Source organism: Bubalus bubalis, chromosome 24 (genome assembly GCF_019923935.1).
Source record: "Bubalus bubalis isolate 160015118507 breed Murrah chromosome 24, NDDB_SH_1, whole genome shotgun sequence".
Classification (NCBI taxonomy): domain Eukaryota; kingdom Metazoa; phylum Chordata; class Mammalia; order Artiodactyla; family Bovidae; genus Bubalus; species Bubalus bubalis.
The window spans coordinates 9,461,136-9,478,171 of NC_059180.1; the positions used below are offsets into that span (position 1 = coordinate 9,461,136).

Sequence of the window (17,036 nt, forward strand, 5' to 3'; positions counted from 1 at the left end):
AGCATGTTTGGGTCCCCTGTCTGATACCCACAGACAGCTGAGAGGATACGTTCCTTTGTGAATGTAGGGTTTATCTAATAAGTTTTTAATGAGAATGCTGCTGCTGCTGCTGCTAAGTCACTTCAGTTGTGTCCGACTCTGTGCGACCCCATAGATGGCAGCCCACCAGGCTCCCCCATCCCTGGGATTCTCCAGGCAAGAACACTGGAGTGGGTTGCCATTTCCTTCTCCAATGCATGAAAGGGAAAAGTGAAAGTGAAGTCGCTCTGTCGTGCCCGACTCTTCACGACCCCATGGTCTGCAGCCTACCAGACTCCTCTGTCCATGGGATTTTCCAGGCAAGAGTACTGGAGTGGGTGCCATTGAGAATATTAGCCCCAAATTGCCTGGTGTTTTATGGTAACAGTAGGATTTGTCAGGGTTCCACGTTCTAAGGCTGAATTGTATATGAAAAGATTGTATTATACCACAGTGGGCCATTGCTCCTTTCCTTTTGTGTGAATTTTATGTGTGTATTTTATCAATATATGTTTTCCATATTGGCTTTTTGAATTCGTTTCAAGTTTAGACCACTGCTTACATAGGAATAGGGCCCTCTAGTATTTGAAAATAGTTTTGAAATCAAATATTGGTGATTGCAGCCATGAAATTAAAAGACACTTACTCCTTGGAAATGACCAACCTAGATAGCATATTCAAAAGCCAGAGACATTACTTTGCCTACAAAGGTCCGTCTAGTCAAGGCTATGGTTTTTCCAGTAGTCATGTATGGATATGAGAGTTGGACTGTGAAGAAAGCTGAGCGCTGAAGAATTGATGCTTTTGAACTGTGGTGTTGGAGAAGACTTGAGAGTCCCTTGGACTGCAAGGAGATCCAACCAGACCATTCTGAAGGAGATCAGCCCTGGGTGTTCTTTGGAAGGAATGATGCTAAAGCTGAAACTCCAGTCCTTTGGCCACCTCATGCGAAGAGTTGACTCACTGGAAAAGACTCTGATGCTGGGAGGGATTGAGGGCAGGAGGAGAAGGGGACGACAGAGGATGAGATGGCTGGATGGCATCACCGACTAGATGGACGTGAGTTTAAGTGAACTCCGGGAGTTGGTGATGGATAGGGAGGCCTGGCGTGCTGTGATTCATGGGGTCGCAAAGAATTGGACATGACTGAGCGACTGAACTGAACTGAACTGAAAAGCATGAATGGTGGCCTAGTGGTTAGGGTTTCGGGTTTTTCACTGACGTGGCCCGGATTCAATCCCTGATTGGGAAACTGATATTCTGCAAGCAACATGGCGAAAAAAACCCCAAAAAACCTACTAATGCCATTTATTGAACCATGATAACTGATCATGGTTAAGTTTTTCAAATTTTACTATTTAATGATTACTGTCTCTCTGCCTTTTCCCTATCTCTTAACCTCAGGGAAAGCTTTAGGCAAGTCAACAGTGGTGCCTGTTCCATATGAAAAGATGCTCCGAGATCAGTCGGCCGTGGTGGTGCAGGGGCTTCCAGAAGGAGTAGCCTTCAAACACCCTGAAAACTATGATCTCGCAACCCTGAAGTGGATTTTGGAGAACAAAGCAGGGATTTCATTTATCATTAAAAGGTGAAGTACTTTCTCCCTTGTCCTCAATAGCTTTTTCAAATAAAGTTGAACAATTCTTCACCTTAAGTTAATATGTTTTTATTATTGTTTACTATAGAAACCATTTGAATTTATGCTTTTTGATAACTTTTTGTGTTTACATGTAATATTTCGTTCTGTTTTACTGCAGACCTTTCCTAGAGCCAAAGAAGCACCTAGGTAAGTGATTGCTTTGCTTACATTATAACAAGACCAATTACTAAACCTGTTGTGTCAAAAATTTAATACATTGTAACAACATCTCCTTTATTTTCTTTGAGAATATGATGTAAGACATTTTAGAGTGGAGTGGTACAATGTTTATATAAACCAGTGAAAAGTCTATTGAGCTGAAAAACCAGAGACTTACTGTTTTCAGCTCAGCCGCTTGCTTTATGATGTATTCAAGGCTTTGTGTTTGCAGGATGTAAGGATCTGTCCTCATATCCCAGAATTATGAGGGATTTAATTTACATAGTCCACTGAGCGGGCACAGAGAGATGGAACACAGGATTGGGAAGGGAGGGGATGCACAGCCATGTGTGAACATTCAAGGTTTCCAGTGCTGGTGGTCTAAGGGTAGAGTCAGCGCAGGAGGAGCACGGTGTGCACCCTGGAGGAACAGTCAGTGGAGGTTCTAGGGAAGAAGCCCAGGAAGGGGTTTACGAGGAAGAGGGAAGATGGGCCGTTGAAAAATGAACAGATTTTCAACAGGACTTCCTTCTGGGAAGTCCAGACATTCCTTTTGAAGGGAAAAGGGGTATTTAAAAGACTAGCACCCCTTTGAGACTTGTCAAAGAAAATAATCACTGTCATTGACAACTTCTAAGCGATGTAAACGTGAAAGGACAAGATAACATATGGATACCCAAGCATATATTGTTTTCTGGTCGATCAGATCAGATCAGATCAGTCGCTCATTTGTGTCCGACTCCCTGCGACCCCATGAATCGCAGCACGCCAGGCCTCCCTGTCCATCACCAACTCCCGGAGTTCACTCAGACTCATGTCCATCGAGTCAGTGATACCATCCAGCCGTCTCATCCTCTGTCGTCCCCTTCTCCTCTTGCCCCCAATCCCTCCCAGCATCAGAGTCTTTTCCAATGAATCAACTCTTATAGCCTCTGTTATTCTCACTACGATGAAAAGATTAATTTTTTAGAAGCTTTATTGGGGTATCATTGACGTGCCATAAATAAAGTTCACCCATCTCAAGTATACAGTCCATATGGTATATGGAATGACTTTTTGGCAGTTTGGTTAGTTGACCCTGTTTATTTCTGGACTTTCTACAGAGCGAATCATGTTGTATATAAATCAAGACAGTTGACTTCGCAGTCTGAATGTTTTGTATTTCTTAGTCTTGTTGCTCTGGCAAGGATGTTCAGTGCAGTATTGAGTAGGACGTGGCTGTAGCAAACATCACCTTGTTCTCCATACTAGGTGGAAGCCATTCGAGCTTTCACCATTGAGTTAGCTGTAGGTTTTTGTATGTGTCCTTTTTGAGATTGAGAAAGTATAGACTTGGTTTTCATGTTTAAGTTAAAATGCATTTTTTCTTGATCAGTATTTTTTTGCCCTGATGTATTGCAGATTAGCTGTAGTTTGCCATTTGTATTTTATGAAGTCTGTGATTCTAGAAACATGTTCTGAAACATTGAGGCCTAGTGGTTAGTTAAACAATATTTCTATGGAGTATTTATTTATAATAATGAGTTGTCCAGGTGGGTGGCTTTGTATGGCTCGGCTCTTTTGCCATACCGACTTTCAAAGTAATTGAAAAGTTGCAATTATAATGGGATTGCATTTTCCAGTGTAAAAACTTTTAACAGGCTTATTGAGATGTGATTGACATACAGTAAACCACACATATTTCAAGTGTGCGGTTTGCTAAGCTTCGACACATGTATACGCTGTGAAAACTGCCATTGCAACCAGGATAATGAAACCTCTCTCACCCCTGCTTCCTCGCACCCCGTCGTCATTCCTCTCCTCCTCTCTGCCTTGTCCCCAGACTGTCACTCATGTTGTTGTCAGCGGAGATTTCTTATGTTTTTTTATGGAAATGGAATCTTAGAGTACGTGCTCTTTTTTGTTTGTCTGGCTTCTTGCTTTGCGATTTTTCCGCGTTTCATGTATCAACAGATACTATTTTTTTATTACTGACTAGTATCCACGGTACAGATACTCCCAATTCGTTTACTGATTCACTTGCCCATGCACATGTGGGTTTCCATTTCTTGGATTTTATAAAGAAAGCCACTATGATATTTGAGTGCAAGTTTTTATGTGGACATGGTTTTCATGTCTCCTGGGTAGACAAAGGGAATGGCGAGATTGTAACAGTAGCTAGTTATATATTTGCCTTTTTAAGACACTGCCAAAGTGGCTTTCAGTGTGGTGGTTTTGGTTTATGTTCCCACCAGCAGCGTGTGAACTGTGGTAGTTCTGCATCTTCGTCAGCCTTTGATGGAGTCAGTCTTGTTCTTTTTTCCTTTAATTTTTGCAAACATAGAATTCCGCGTTTTGCAGTGTATAAGTCAGTGGGTTGCAGTGTTTCCTTTAATTTTTGCAAACATAGAATTCCGCGTTTTGCGGTGTACACGTCAGTGGGTTGCAGTGTGTCTACAGGGTGCACAGCTGTCACCCTGTCTCATCACCCTCAGAAGGACCTTGTCCTGTTAGCGTCATTGTTGTCCAGTTCTTCAGAGTCAGATGTACTCATGCTGGATCTTGGTTCCCCAACCAGGGACTGAACCTGTGCCCATTGTAGTCGAAGTGCAGAGTCTTACTCTATGGACCACCAGGGACGTCCCCAGATCTACTCCTAATAGAAATCTGACTTCCTGTATACATCGGTATTGTCTTATTCAGTAATAGTATACTGGTGTACTTGTTTCACTGATAAAAATAGGAGCTTTCTCATTAATGGGAGGTTTGTGGAGGGTTGAGGGGCTAAAAGCTGTTAGATGATTATCATCCCTAAATATCTTCCTTAGAGGGGAGAATGAAGGACACTCTTTCAAACTAACAGCAATTCTCATTCCAATGACCCTGAGCTGTGAACTCCCTTTCCCCTGTTCATTCTGTAGTTAGGACCTTGGGAAGCATAGTCATATTTCATATTAGTGTTGGAAAAATCTAAATCTTAATATTTTTTTTGTACCTAGGTGGTCGTGTGATGGTTACAGATGCTGAAAGGTCAATGTTATCTCCAAGTGGAAGGTAAAGCGTATTTCCTTAGTACTAATGAACCTCCACACTTCAGCAAGTTTTAGTGTTTAGGTTATTGATGTATTAGAATATTAAAAAGGCCTGCATTTGAATCCTTCGGAAGCCTGTGAAAATGCACTTTTTGACTTAGTAGTTATGAATGGCAGTAGTTAACCTGAATGAAGCTGGTGCAATTAGTCTGGTGACCACATTGTGAATAGGAAGGCCTTCTAGTAAGACCATGTTGTTTTATTTTACTTTTCCCTCCCAAAATGTTCACTGGAATTAGATTTCTAAATTCAGTGAACAAGTCATCGATGCAGGAAATAAATATGTGAATTTTAAAGTGAGTCACTTTTGCAGTGGCTGGGTCAGGCGAGCGAGTTTATCCTGTGACATCCAGGCATTTGAGCGCCGTGTGTAGGTGGCCCTCACCGTGCAGAGCTTCATCAGGGTTTCTTTTCCTTTCAGCTGTGGCCCCGTCAAAGTAAAAACAGAACCCTCAGAAGATTCTGGTATGTACCAGTGCTTTTAGAATCAGTTGTGAAATGTAAGTAAAGAAGACTTTGCCTTAATTTAGAAGCTTGTATTTGGAGTCATTACTTACTGCTTTGATGTGAAGTAGAACAAATTTATTCCAAAAGGTGACATTATTTGTTAATATTACTGCTGCTGCTGCTTGTTGATGATTTGAGGCACATCTTCTAAAACCTTGTCGCGTATATAAATAGTTCATACTTGGACATTGTTCCCTTCTACGGGATATACTACTTCTTTATCCATTCACCGTTCATTGGACATTTGAGTTCTTGGCCAGTTTTGGCTGTTTGAATGAAAATCTGTATGTGTGTCTGTGCGGAGATGTGTCTTCATTACCTTTTTTTAGTAGATTCACAGGAGTGAATTGTGGTTCTTTGCTTCACTTTTTAAGCTACCGATGAATTGTTTTCCTTAGTGACTGTTATTTTATGTTCTTAGCAGCAGTGTGTGAGGGTTTGGTTTCCATCGCTGGACCAACGCTTGTTATTGCCTCTCTTTTTTGTTTTATTGCAATGCTAGTGTTTTCTTGTCTGTCTTCTTCTCCCCTCACTCACTTCTTTTCTTTTGCTAAGAAATCATCTGTTGGTGTTAGATGTTGTTGCCGCAGGTGGGATATCATTGCTCCTAAGTAGGCAGAGCTGGAGTATCTGTTTATGTGTATTTTTATTTACATATGTATGTTTATCCATTCCCATCTATGATTTTTCATGCCCATATCTTCAGTTCCTCTCTTGGACACCCCAAGGGTTTTTTTTTGTTTCCTTCCTTTCCTGGAGAATTTTCTGAGAGCTGTGGAAACCTTGTTTAGTATGTTTGCATATCTCATTTCACGCAGTTTCATTGCTAACCTCTTTGTCTTGCTGACCCTTTGACACTTTGGCTGGGCTATCACCACTACTGCCTGTCCCCCATTTTCCTCAGTCTCCCTGGCCTGAGAGACTGCCCCCTCAAAGAAATAGTCTCCTTCTGCCACCCTGCTTTGGGCCATTGAAACTCCTGATGCAGCTGCATATCTCGGTCAGAGCAATCTAATGGTGTTTGAAATGAATTGTTGAGGTTAGAAGAAGTGTGTGTGTGTGTGTGTGTGTGTGTGACAGAGAGAGAGAGAGAGGAGAGACTGAATGAATGAGAGTTTTTATGTATGTTATTTTTAGAGGGGTCTGCAAGAAAGGCAGTGTTGAATTCTCCTTATTGGGAATAAGTATGTGAGTTTGTTACACAGTTTGTTTCACAGAAGCTTTTTTCTTTCCCTCTTTTCTCTCACGTCACAGGAAATCTCGGTTTAGTTTTTAGTTTGTTGTACTGAAATCACCATTTTGTAAATCTTCTCCCCTTTATTTATGTATTTGTCTCCTGAATAGTTTGGATCCAAAAATAGACTTGATGACTTGAGAAAAATGATATTTTTTGAATTTTTCAACCATCTTAATTGTAGATTAATAATACACATAGTGGTTTGTTTATAAAGGGTTTTTTTTTAATAGGTTTATTTTTTTCTGCCTTACACTTTGTTTTTGAACATGTGGGGAAAATACCTTTTATTAAGAACTCACTAAAGAATTTGTTAAGAATCTTTTTTAAAACTTTTAATAAAATTGAAGTATAATATATGCCAAATCTAAGTGTATATATGGCCAGTGAATAAAAAATGCCTGTGACCTAACATTCACTGGGATACAGAATATTAATGACACCCCAAGAAGGGTCTCTCCTCCTCCCCTCTCATTACTCTTCTCTGAAAGTCAGCTGTTTGCTTGAGTGTGTTTTTTTAACCTAAGGCTTATGCATTTTAATTTTCTTCAGCTTTCTTGAGGTATAATTGGCATTACTTGAGTTTTAACAACCTAGACTTTTTTTCTCTACTTTTGGCTTTCCTCTACATGGAATTGTACAGTATACACTCATTTATATCTGGCCACAAAGGTCTACTTCAAATTATGTATCCTCATTGTGGGCAAAGTGTTAGGCTAAAAGGTATGATTTGTTACCCTTATTAATAAAGGGACATGTTAGGAGGGAAAAAAAATTCAGTGTATCTCATTATTAAAATCATTAAAAAGTATGCCATCTTTACTCTGGAATATTGGGTCATTAAAATTGATGTTTACAGGTGATTTTCATTGATTTATAAAAACATTTTTAACTATGAGTGAAAGCACTGTGACTAATTTTCTTTAATTGCAAAGATAACTTGTTGGAACTTAGATTTAGCATTAAATAATAATCCCAGAATGTTAGTAGGGTGGTTAAAACTTTGTCTTAGTTGGGTTTTAGATTATTTTTGTCCCCGTGATACCTTGCAAGCTTTTGTCTTTTGCAAACCTTTAAAATATGAACTGAATGCATTATTTTGCGTTAATAGCAGAACACAGGAAACTTCCCTATACAATCTGAATGCCTCAAAGTATAATTATATAATTTAACTTGCTTTTATAGGCATTTCTCTGGAAATGGCCGCTGTGACAGTGAAAGAAGAATCTGAAGATCCTGATTACTATCAGTATAACATTCAAGGTAGTACTATTTAATAAAGTTTTTCTTTCCAGAAGATATTGGTGGTTATAATTAAAATTTGTTAATTGCCTGAATTTCTTAGATACTATTTTATTGATTGGTCCTTTGGTTCTTGACTGGCAGGTGTACTTGTAATTTCTCACTGGAATAAAATTGATTTCAAAATGGGGCACTCAAAGTCCATCTACACGGGAAATGTTGAATAATCATTAATATTCTTAAAAAGGACAAGTAAAAGTTGTGGCTTAAGATAGAATTCAGTTTCACTTTTCAGAGTTATTTGCAAGGCGTAAAAGGTCTTCTAAACCTTGAATATCTGGTTGTGGAACAAAAATAACTTCACATTATTTTTATTATTTTAAAAATCTGTAAAAGATCAGATATTACTAAGTTTTAGGTATTTACCCTTTTATTCTGTATCTTTTCTTGAGTGATAATCAAGAAGGAATTAAAGGTCATAATTTTACAATGCAGTTTGCTTTTCTGCATTGATGGATTTTAGTTTAGAAGAACATCTCTAGTTTATGGTAAGTTTGATTGTCATAGATGCATAAAGTACATTAAACATTTAAAGTATAAGATCTGATTAGTTTTATGTATACCCATAAACCCAAAAACGTTAGTCTTCACTGCACTCAAGATAATGAAGTGTCCATAACCCTCAAATTTCCTTGAGCCTCTTTGTAATTCACAGCTCTCCCCAGCCAATGGCTGATGTTTTCTATCATTTTATTTTAGTTTGCAGCTTTAAGAAATTTATATAAATGGAATCATCATAAAGTATGTACTGTTTTCTTGGGGTGGGGAGCTGTGACTTTCAAATTCCATGTAATTGTTTTGAAATTCATCCACATTGTTGCATATGTCGATAGCTAATTCCATCTTGTTGCTGAATGTTACTCCATTGTTCCTCTGTACCACAATTTATCCCTCCGTCTATTGATGGACATTTTGGTTGTTTCTAGTTCGGGGCTATTAAAAATACAGTTGCTATGAACATTTGTTTGGAAATAGCGTTCCTTTCTCTGGAGTAGCTTTCCTGGCACTGGAATAGCTGAGACCTGTGGTGGGTATTTAAGCTGTGTCCCACTGTGCTTTTACTGTTGGGCATTTCCATCAGGGGGGCGGTAGTTCTTGTGGCTCCTTGTCCTCGTTAACGCTGGTATGGTCCGCATTATTTTTAGCCACTTTATTGGGTGTCTTGTGATACCTCTTTTCGGTTTTAATTTGCATTTCTCTAATAGGTTTAGTTCATTTAAAATAATAAGTTTTTATCAGTTCTGGAGTATTGTAAAAGCTAGGGATAAATTTATTCTGCTTTGTAATCATGTTTACATTTATATTAAATCTATGTACATATATTCAGTTGTCTCCTAGTGAATTTCATAATTTTTATGTCAGTTTTGATTGTTTTATTGCCATGATGGTAGTAATCACATGGCTAAAAGGTTTAGATAAATCTAAAGGTTTTTAATTGAAAAGTTAAAATTTTGGAAAATATTTAGCTGTTTAGCAGTTGTTGATACCTTGCTAACATACTTAATAAACACTTTAATAAAGTCTTTTTAAGCACATTATATTTAATTTTTAAAAATAAAATTCTGTCTTTATCTGTGGCATTGTCTTTTTAGCTTTGCTGTTACTAGACAGGATTATATAAGATTTTTTTCCCCCTTGAAAATAGGGAGCGTGAGTGATTTAAGGTAATGCTTGAGTAATGGGAGTGGAAATCTGATATTTGTAGAAGAAAAGATTGCTGAAAAGATCAAGTGCAGTTGAAGAAGGTGGGAGCCAGACTATTGATTTTCATCTAGCCTGAGAGATACAGTCCATGCAGTTTTGGTATTTTTTGCAGTTCTTTGTATATTCTGAATAAAAGTCCTTTGTGATGGGATTTGCAAATAGGTTAATTTGATGATGTCCAACTTAGTGGGGAATTTTTCCCTTGTATGAATTGTACTTTAGTACCATACCTAAAAAAAAATCTTTAGTTTACAGAGATTTTCTTCTGTGTTTTATAAGCACTTTTATAGTTCTACATTTAAGTCTATGATTGGTTTAGACCTAATTTTTATATAGTGTGCAGAATTCCAAGTTCAAACTTACACATATGGATATCCAGTTTTTCCAGCACCTTTTTATTGAAAAGACTATTGTTTTTTTGTTGTAATACTTTTACATCTCAGAATATTCTGTTACATTGTCCGTTTTCTCAAGCGTATTCTGTTACATAAATATTTCTGTTTCTACCCTTTCCCAAAATTGCATTGTCTTGAGGACTACAGTTTATAGAAGCCCTTGGGCATTTTGGTGGAGATTATGCTGAATCTATCGACTAAATTTGGTTGAATATCTTAATATTGAGTCTTCCGATGCATGAGCATGATATGTGGATGTTATCTGTTTAGCTCTTCTGTGATTCATCAGTGCTTAGCTTTCAGCATACGTATCTTATACATATTTTATAAGATTTATATCTAAGTGTTTAATGTTTTTCATTGTTACTATTTACTATAATTGGTTCTGGCTCTGGAACTGTTTCTGTTTTTTGTTTCTTTTTTACTCAAACATCTAGCTTTTGCAACATTTCCGTAATTTTTTTTCTCTTTTTTGCTCTTATGTGTCTTTTGTTGCTTTAATTTTAATTTAGTTTTATGTTTCTTAACATGGGAACGTAAATCATTCAGATAATTTCCAATGTAAGTACTTAATGCTATAAAGTTACCTCTTAAGCATTAGTTTAACTGCACCCTATAAACTTAGACATATTAGTATTAATAGTTCTTTTCATTCAGTTCAAAACATTTTCTAATTTTCCTTGTCATTTCCTCATTGTCCTTCGGTTTGCATGGAAAGTGTAGTCTCTTCAGATACTTGTGCAGTTGTCAGATAGCTTTCTGTTACTGATTTTTAGTTATATTTCCATTACAATTGGAGAACATTCTTTGTATAATTTCAGTTATTTTAGATTTGTTAAGGTTGCTTAACAAATGATCGTTCAGGTCTGCTGTATTCTTGCTGGCATTTCTCCCTCCTTGTTCTGTCCACCACAAAAGTACTGAAACCTTCACCTGCCTCTGTCTGTCTCCAGCCTCATGTGTTCTCAAGGCCTGTTAGGGGTCAGTATGCTGGAGGCGCCTTTTCCCTTGGCTCCTTTCCTGGCAGCCCCCTTTCCAGCCCTGTTACCAGTGTCCTGAATGGTAACAAGCTAAGTTAGTTCTGTCTGTTTTTGTAGTTTTTGTAAATAGAATCCATCAGCATGTATCAGGCCTCATCTGTAAAACATGTAATTTGTGAGACATGCTGTTGATTGTACTTACAGATGCTTTATTTGCACTGCTGTGTTGTACAGTCAGTACCCACGAGAATGGGTTCCAGAGTCACCCCCCAACCCCCTCCAGTATCAAAATCCACAGATGATCAAGTCCCTTATATAAAATGGTGTAGTATTTGCATGTCACCTACGAACATCCTCCCGTATTCTTTATTTAAATCATCTCTATATTACTGAAATACCTAACACAATGTAAATGCTATCTTAGTAACTGCCAGCATGCTTGAAGTTCACATTTTGCATTCTGGAACTTTCTGGGGTTTCTCTGTTCCAAATATTTTTGATCCGTGGTTGGTTGAATCTGCAGATGCTGAATGCACAGATTCAGATGGCCTACTGTATTCTAAAATGCTTTTTAAAAATGTTTAAAACCCACAAACATGATGTACACGTTCCCAGGTTTACAGACTCGCACATGAGGTGACATGCGGACTGTGTTACTGACCCCCTCTTCAGGCCCTTCCTAGTCCCGTTTTTTCCTCTGAGTTAACCACTCACTGAAATTGAGGTTTGCCCCTCCTGATAATGATTTTATACTTTAAATGAGTATACAGCTCCACAGAATGTCTTTGTATGTGTATCCAGGCACATAATATTTTATGTATTTTCTCAGTTTTTAACTTTGGCACAAACGGTATCATACTCTATATGTGTTTTATGTATGTTCTCCTGTATCAGTACAGGTTTTTGAGATTTACCTATTTTTGTCAGGTACAGGTTTTTGGTTTTTTTTTTTTTTTTAGTATTTGTCCTTTTTTTATGACTGGCTTATTTCCTTTATTTATTTTTGGCAGCAGCAGGTCTTGACTGCTGCACGCAGGCTTTCTCTAGCTACAGCGAGCACACGCTGCTCAGTTTGCAGGGTGCGGGCTTCTCACTGCTGTGGTTTCTCTTCTTGCGGACCACCGGCTCTAGGCACAAGGGCTCAGTAGTTGTGGCACACAGGCTTAGTTGCCCCGTGCCGTGTGGGATCTTCCCGGACCAGGGATCGAACCCAGGTCCCCTGCACTGGTGGGCAGATTCCCAGTGGACTACCAGGGAAGTCCCGAGTACTGATGTAATACTGGCATTGCAGTAGTTACATATGTGATTATACTACAGTTCATTTGTTCTTTCTTGTACTTTAAAACCATTCATGTTTTCTGCGAAACTTTTCAAATTCCAAAATAGACTTGAACACATCTCTGTGTACCTGTCAGTCTTCCTCTAAGATGGCTCAGATGTGAGCACTGGGAAAGCGTGATTTGTCTGCAAAAACGGGTAGACACTCCTCAAGTGGTGAGGGCGCATGTGCGACTCATTTAATGACAAAGAAAGTCCAAGTCATGTGCTATTAAAACATGTCTAAAATTAAACAACATAATTTGATAGTATATCAACATAATTTGATAGTATAGATGAAGGTAGCTGGGAAAATATTAACCAAAAGAAACCAAGTTTAGTAATAATAATTTGAGGCCAAAAAAGAAAAAATTAACAAGTATAAAGAGTAAGACTATATAGTCAATATACTAATAAATTACTAAGTTCACAGGATAATCATTAACTTTTATTACCTAAAAATGTAGCCTCAAAAGTCAAAGTAAAAAATTGATTCAATTTGATGTGGTTGATAAATTTGTGAATGCAGTCATATGGGAGATTTTAACAAATGACGAATGCTTATAAAGTAGAGTATTTGAACTCTGCAGTTGATGAACATAAGCCAATTCAAGTATATCCAGAATTCCAAAACCAGCGAATAAATGTTTATTTACAAAATATGGAACTTTTACAAAAATAAACTTTACAATTGTTTATGGATAGCCTTAAGAAATTGCCAGAAAATATTGTAATGAATTAGAAATCAATAATAAGCATGTTATTTAAAATAGAAATCCTATACCATGGGAATCCTAAGAAATATACTTTGTCTTAAAGAGGACCTTATTAAAATAGTTTAGAGCAGAACAATATTGATAATGATATTTAGCTAGACTTGTGGAAGAGCAGCTAAAGCAGTATTATGAAGTCAATAAATTTTGCTATCATACAATACATTTTTTCTGTATATTTTAAGCCTGGGTTACATGACTAGGAAGCAGTGAATCTGGCATTCGAAGTCAGGTCTCTCATCGAACATTTTGCTCTTCGTTGCGACTCCAAATATAAATAATTTTTCTGTGTTCTGTGAAATTACTTTCTATGCTATGTCCTTTACTTATAATGTATACTTTTGTGCCTCTTCATGAAATTCCTCATGCATTTCCAAAGCCTTTTAAAAGTCTTAGGATGTTTTCCAAAAAATATTCAGAGAAAGTGAAGCGGTTTGTGTTCGTTTCAGATAAGAATGTGTTTATGTTAAGTAGCCGTTGAGAACACAATGTTTTGTTCTCTTTTAAGTCTATTACTGTCACTGAAAGCATAATACATGCAAGTGTGTTGTTAATATCTATAGCTTTCTGTGAAGGTTTAATTAAGATGAGATATATTGTATATTATTGGGGAAAACCATGTTATTAAAAATTTTTATGGATCTGTAGAGAAAGGAGGATTTTTGAATGAATAATTGTCATATTTCTATTTCAGTGGAGTTTCAAGCTTATTGATAGGTTAATTGCATGATTTTAGAGATTCTAAGGAAGGTATAACAGTTTGACTCTGCATTTTTCTTTAGTATGGCAAAGCATTAAGACAAATGTTTGTCAAGGAAGAATCAAGTGCAGCTTGTGAGATGTATCTGTGCTTGTTGCCTCTATGAAGTGAAAGTGCCAGTTTGCTGCCACGAACATGGCGCATACCCACCATTTAGACGTAGCATTCCCATTCAGTTCGTGGCTAGTCATTTTCAAAATTTCTTTTGACTATCTGTATATGGCTTTATCTGAATACACTTTTTCCATTCACTAAGACCATAATTTGACACCATTCATTTGTCAGTCTTTTTTTTTTTTTTTTTTTTTTTTGCTTTTTTTTTACCCATGAAAAGGCTGTAGTATTCCATATCTCTCACCCAAATTTGTTTGCTGAAGTGACCCAAAATCTACTTTTGGGATTCGTTTTGAAGTGTTATCTTTGTGTCCCAAAGCAGGCCCTTCTGAAACTGATGATGTTGATGACAAACTCCCCCTTTCGAAGTCTTTGCAAGGTATAACTTTTTCACTTCCGTTTTCCCACATGATGTTCTTATGTAATGTTTCTTTATACTGGACAGACTGTGTTTTTGTATTTATATCTGTATTATTACTTTTCTAAATGGAAAAGGAAATGTATTGGCCTTTTTTTTTTTTTTTTTTTTGAAACATAAATGAACTTCACAAGCAACAATTTTTGAAAACCAATTTTCCCTTTTGTGAATCTAGTAATGAATCTCGAAATGGGTACATGACACACTTTCATATTTAAGGTAAAGTACACATTTATACCTTATATCAGAATAGTCAGAAATAAGGCTTATATTGTATAGTTAGTAATGTAAATATCAGTAAGGTCATGTTGATACTTAATGTTTAGAAAGATTGTAAGATATCATTTGTAAATCCCTAATTTTATTGATTGAATGTCTTTTGGGGAATTTCTGTGTAGTGTTCCCTCCCTTGATGACCGTAGGCTATTTGTGATGGCTTTACTTTACCTCTGCTTATTCCGGCTTGAGTGCATTAGATTTCATTCTTTTTCCTTCTTTGGCTGCTCTATGCAGCATGTGGGGTCCTAGTTCCCCCACCAGGGATTGAACCCACACCCCCTGCATTGGGAGCACAGAGTGTTAACCACTGGACCGCCAGGAAAGTCCCAATATGTCTTTTCTTTAGCTCTACATTTAATATAAATGTAATTGCTTGATTTACATTTTGAGAGAACAAAAAGTACACACAGAATCATCCTTTACTTACTGTGTTATGACCTGAAGAATATCACCTTAGTTATTCTTAGCCAGCCTTCCCTTTTTAAGTACTGGTCCTTTCTCCATTATCTCTCCTTGTTTTGACCTCACATTTTTGTTTTCTTTGGCATTACAGTCAAAGAATCCAGTGCTCCATAAATTCAAATGTTAATGTTTAATGGGGAGAGGGGAGCCATGTGTTGAGAAAGCATAATTTAAGGAGTTAAGTAAAGAATAATTCTTGGCTACAGATTTATAGATTTACCCATTGTTTTGAGCTCAGGTGAGTTTTCAGAACATAAAATAAATGGAAAAGAATCCCAAGATAATTAGAGCTCCATAAGATTAGACATGGAAAACCCCAAATGTTTGGTCTTAACATGGTACTTTAAATTTGAAGGTGCTGAATGACAGCCTTTTTTTTTTTTTAAACTGTAGTCAGTGCTCTTTAAAGATCAAGATAAAAGTGTATAAAACCTGTGTCTGGGGGTGGGGGTTACCTTTAGTATAGTTTCTTAAATTAGTTATCAGTGGATGGCAAAATAGACCTGATGTTTCCTCCTGCCCCCTTGCTTTATTCTTCCCTATAGGTAATACATTTTTATTTCTACACGAAGGCAGTGATTTTCAGTCTTCTCGATGTTAGTACCTCAGACATTTAAGAACAGAGGATCAATAGTCTGGGGCAGTTTGGGCACTTAACCTAATTGGCTCTCTTGGGTTTTGGATGACTTCTTTCCTGTTTATGAGTAAAGTTTCTCCAGTAGGATGAGCCTGTTCACTGTTGAATGCCTAACCTGATACATTGCTTTATGTTCCAGTGTGTAGAAGCAGGCAGATTATATTACCTGAATTAAAATGCTTTTGAGACTAAAGGTAGTATCTTAAGTTTTAACTTCTGCATTTCCTTTAAGTGCAACTTTGATTAAATAATGGGGATTTAGGTTCCATAGCTTCCACCATAGTACAAATGGAAAGCAAGAAACGTTTCGCAGCCAAACCTGAACTTGTGTTTCTAGACTTGATAGAGTCTTACGAGCAAAGACAGAACTGACTCTGATGTGTGTTTTTGTGTGTGCATCAATGGCAGATGAGCTTGGCACTCTGAAACAAATTATTCTAGTTCTCAAATTCGAATATCTATCAGTAGTTATATTGTGTAGTTTTAGTATCTAATATTAAATACCCAAATCTACTTAGGTTTACTCTATATGTTTGCATTTTAAAATAATTCTTTTGAGTTTTCATACAGAAGTGTTAACAAGTTTTTCTGAATTAGATAATATTGTTTGAATTAACTGCTAAGAAGTTAAAAGAATCAGCTTGTATTTGTGCTTTTATTTGCATTGTTACCTAGTTTCTCTTCTCCCAGCATCAGTCTTTATTGGTTTATTATATGGGTTTATCTTCTTTTTAGGAAGCCATCATTCTTCAGAGGGCAATGAAGGAACAGAAATGGAAGTACCAGCAGAAGGTTAGATTTGGGAATTTTTACTTTGCTGTGTTTATATTATGTTGTTCTGTACTACAGGGAATACTATCCTTAAAACCTTATTTGGAAATAAAATGATTGTTATGGTATGCCTTCTTAGCCAACAGGTGTTTTTTTTTTTAGCCCTAAAGATGTTACTCTTTTACTGTATTGAATAATAAAACATGTGGGGACTAAAATTTAAGTGGTAAGTAAAATTCTTCATGATGCAAAATGTTGCCCATTTTTTCATGGTCATCTTATGCCATATTTGGAAAGAATGGTTTTAATATTTAAAATTTAAATTATTACTGGCTCTGTTCATATCAGGGTAATGTCATCTACATAAGATTACTAAAAGAGCAATGATCTGGCTGCTCATTTTTATACCTACAGCCAACCCGTGGACCGCTGTGTCAACCCGCCATCCTCCTTTGATTGCAGGATTGAATGAATATTCAGCCACAGCTTTTTAAGT

At 37.0% G+C, this 17,036-nt stretch overlaps 1 protein-coding gene across 8 annotated transcripts in view; it reads left to right on the forward strand.

Moving 5' to 3' along the window:
• GTF2I (general transcription factor IIi) overlaps window positions 1-17,036 on the forward strand; it is an 81,913-nt gene that overhangs the window by 25,665 nt on the left and 39,212 nt on the right. For 4 of the 8 annotated variants that reach the window (XM_025274665.2, XM_044935991.1, XM_044935992.1 and 1 more), the window contains 7 exons: window positions 1,423-1,606; window positions 1,776-1,804; window positions 4,795-4,849; window positions 5,309-5,352; window positions 7,814-7,891; window positions 14,293-14,352; window positions 16,505-16,561. In XM_025274665.2, the coding sequence (XP_025130450.2) occupies window positions 1,423-1,606; window positions 1,776-1,804; window positions 4,795-4,849; window positions 5,309-5,352; window positions 7,814-7,891; window positions 14,293-14,352; window positions 16,505-16,561 (507 nt within the window). The remainder of the gene's footprint in view (window positions 1-1,422; window positions 1,607-1,775; window positions 1,805-4,794; window positions 4,850-5,308; window positions 5,353-7,813; window positions 7,892-14,292; window positions 14,353-16,504; window positions 16,562-17,036) is intronic. The other 4 variants (XM_044935993.1, XM_044935996.1, XM_044935994.1 and 1 more) reach the window with 2 other exon arrangements.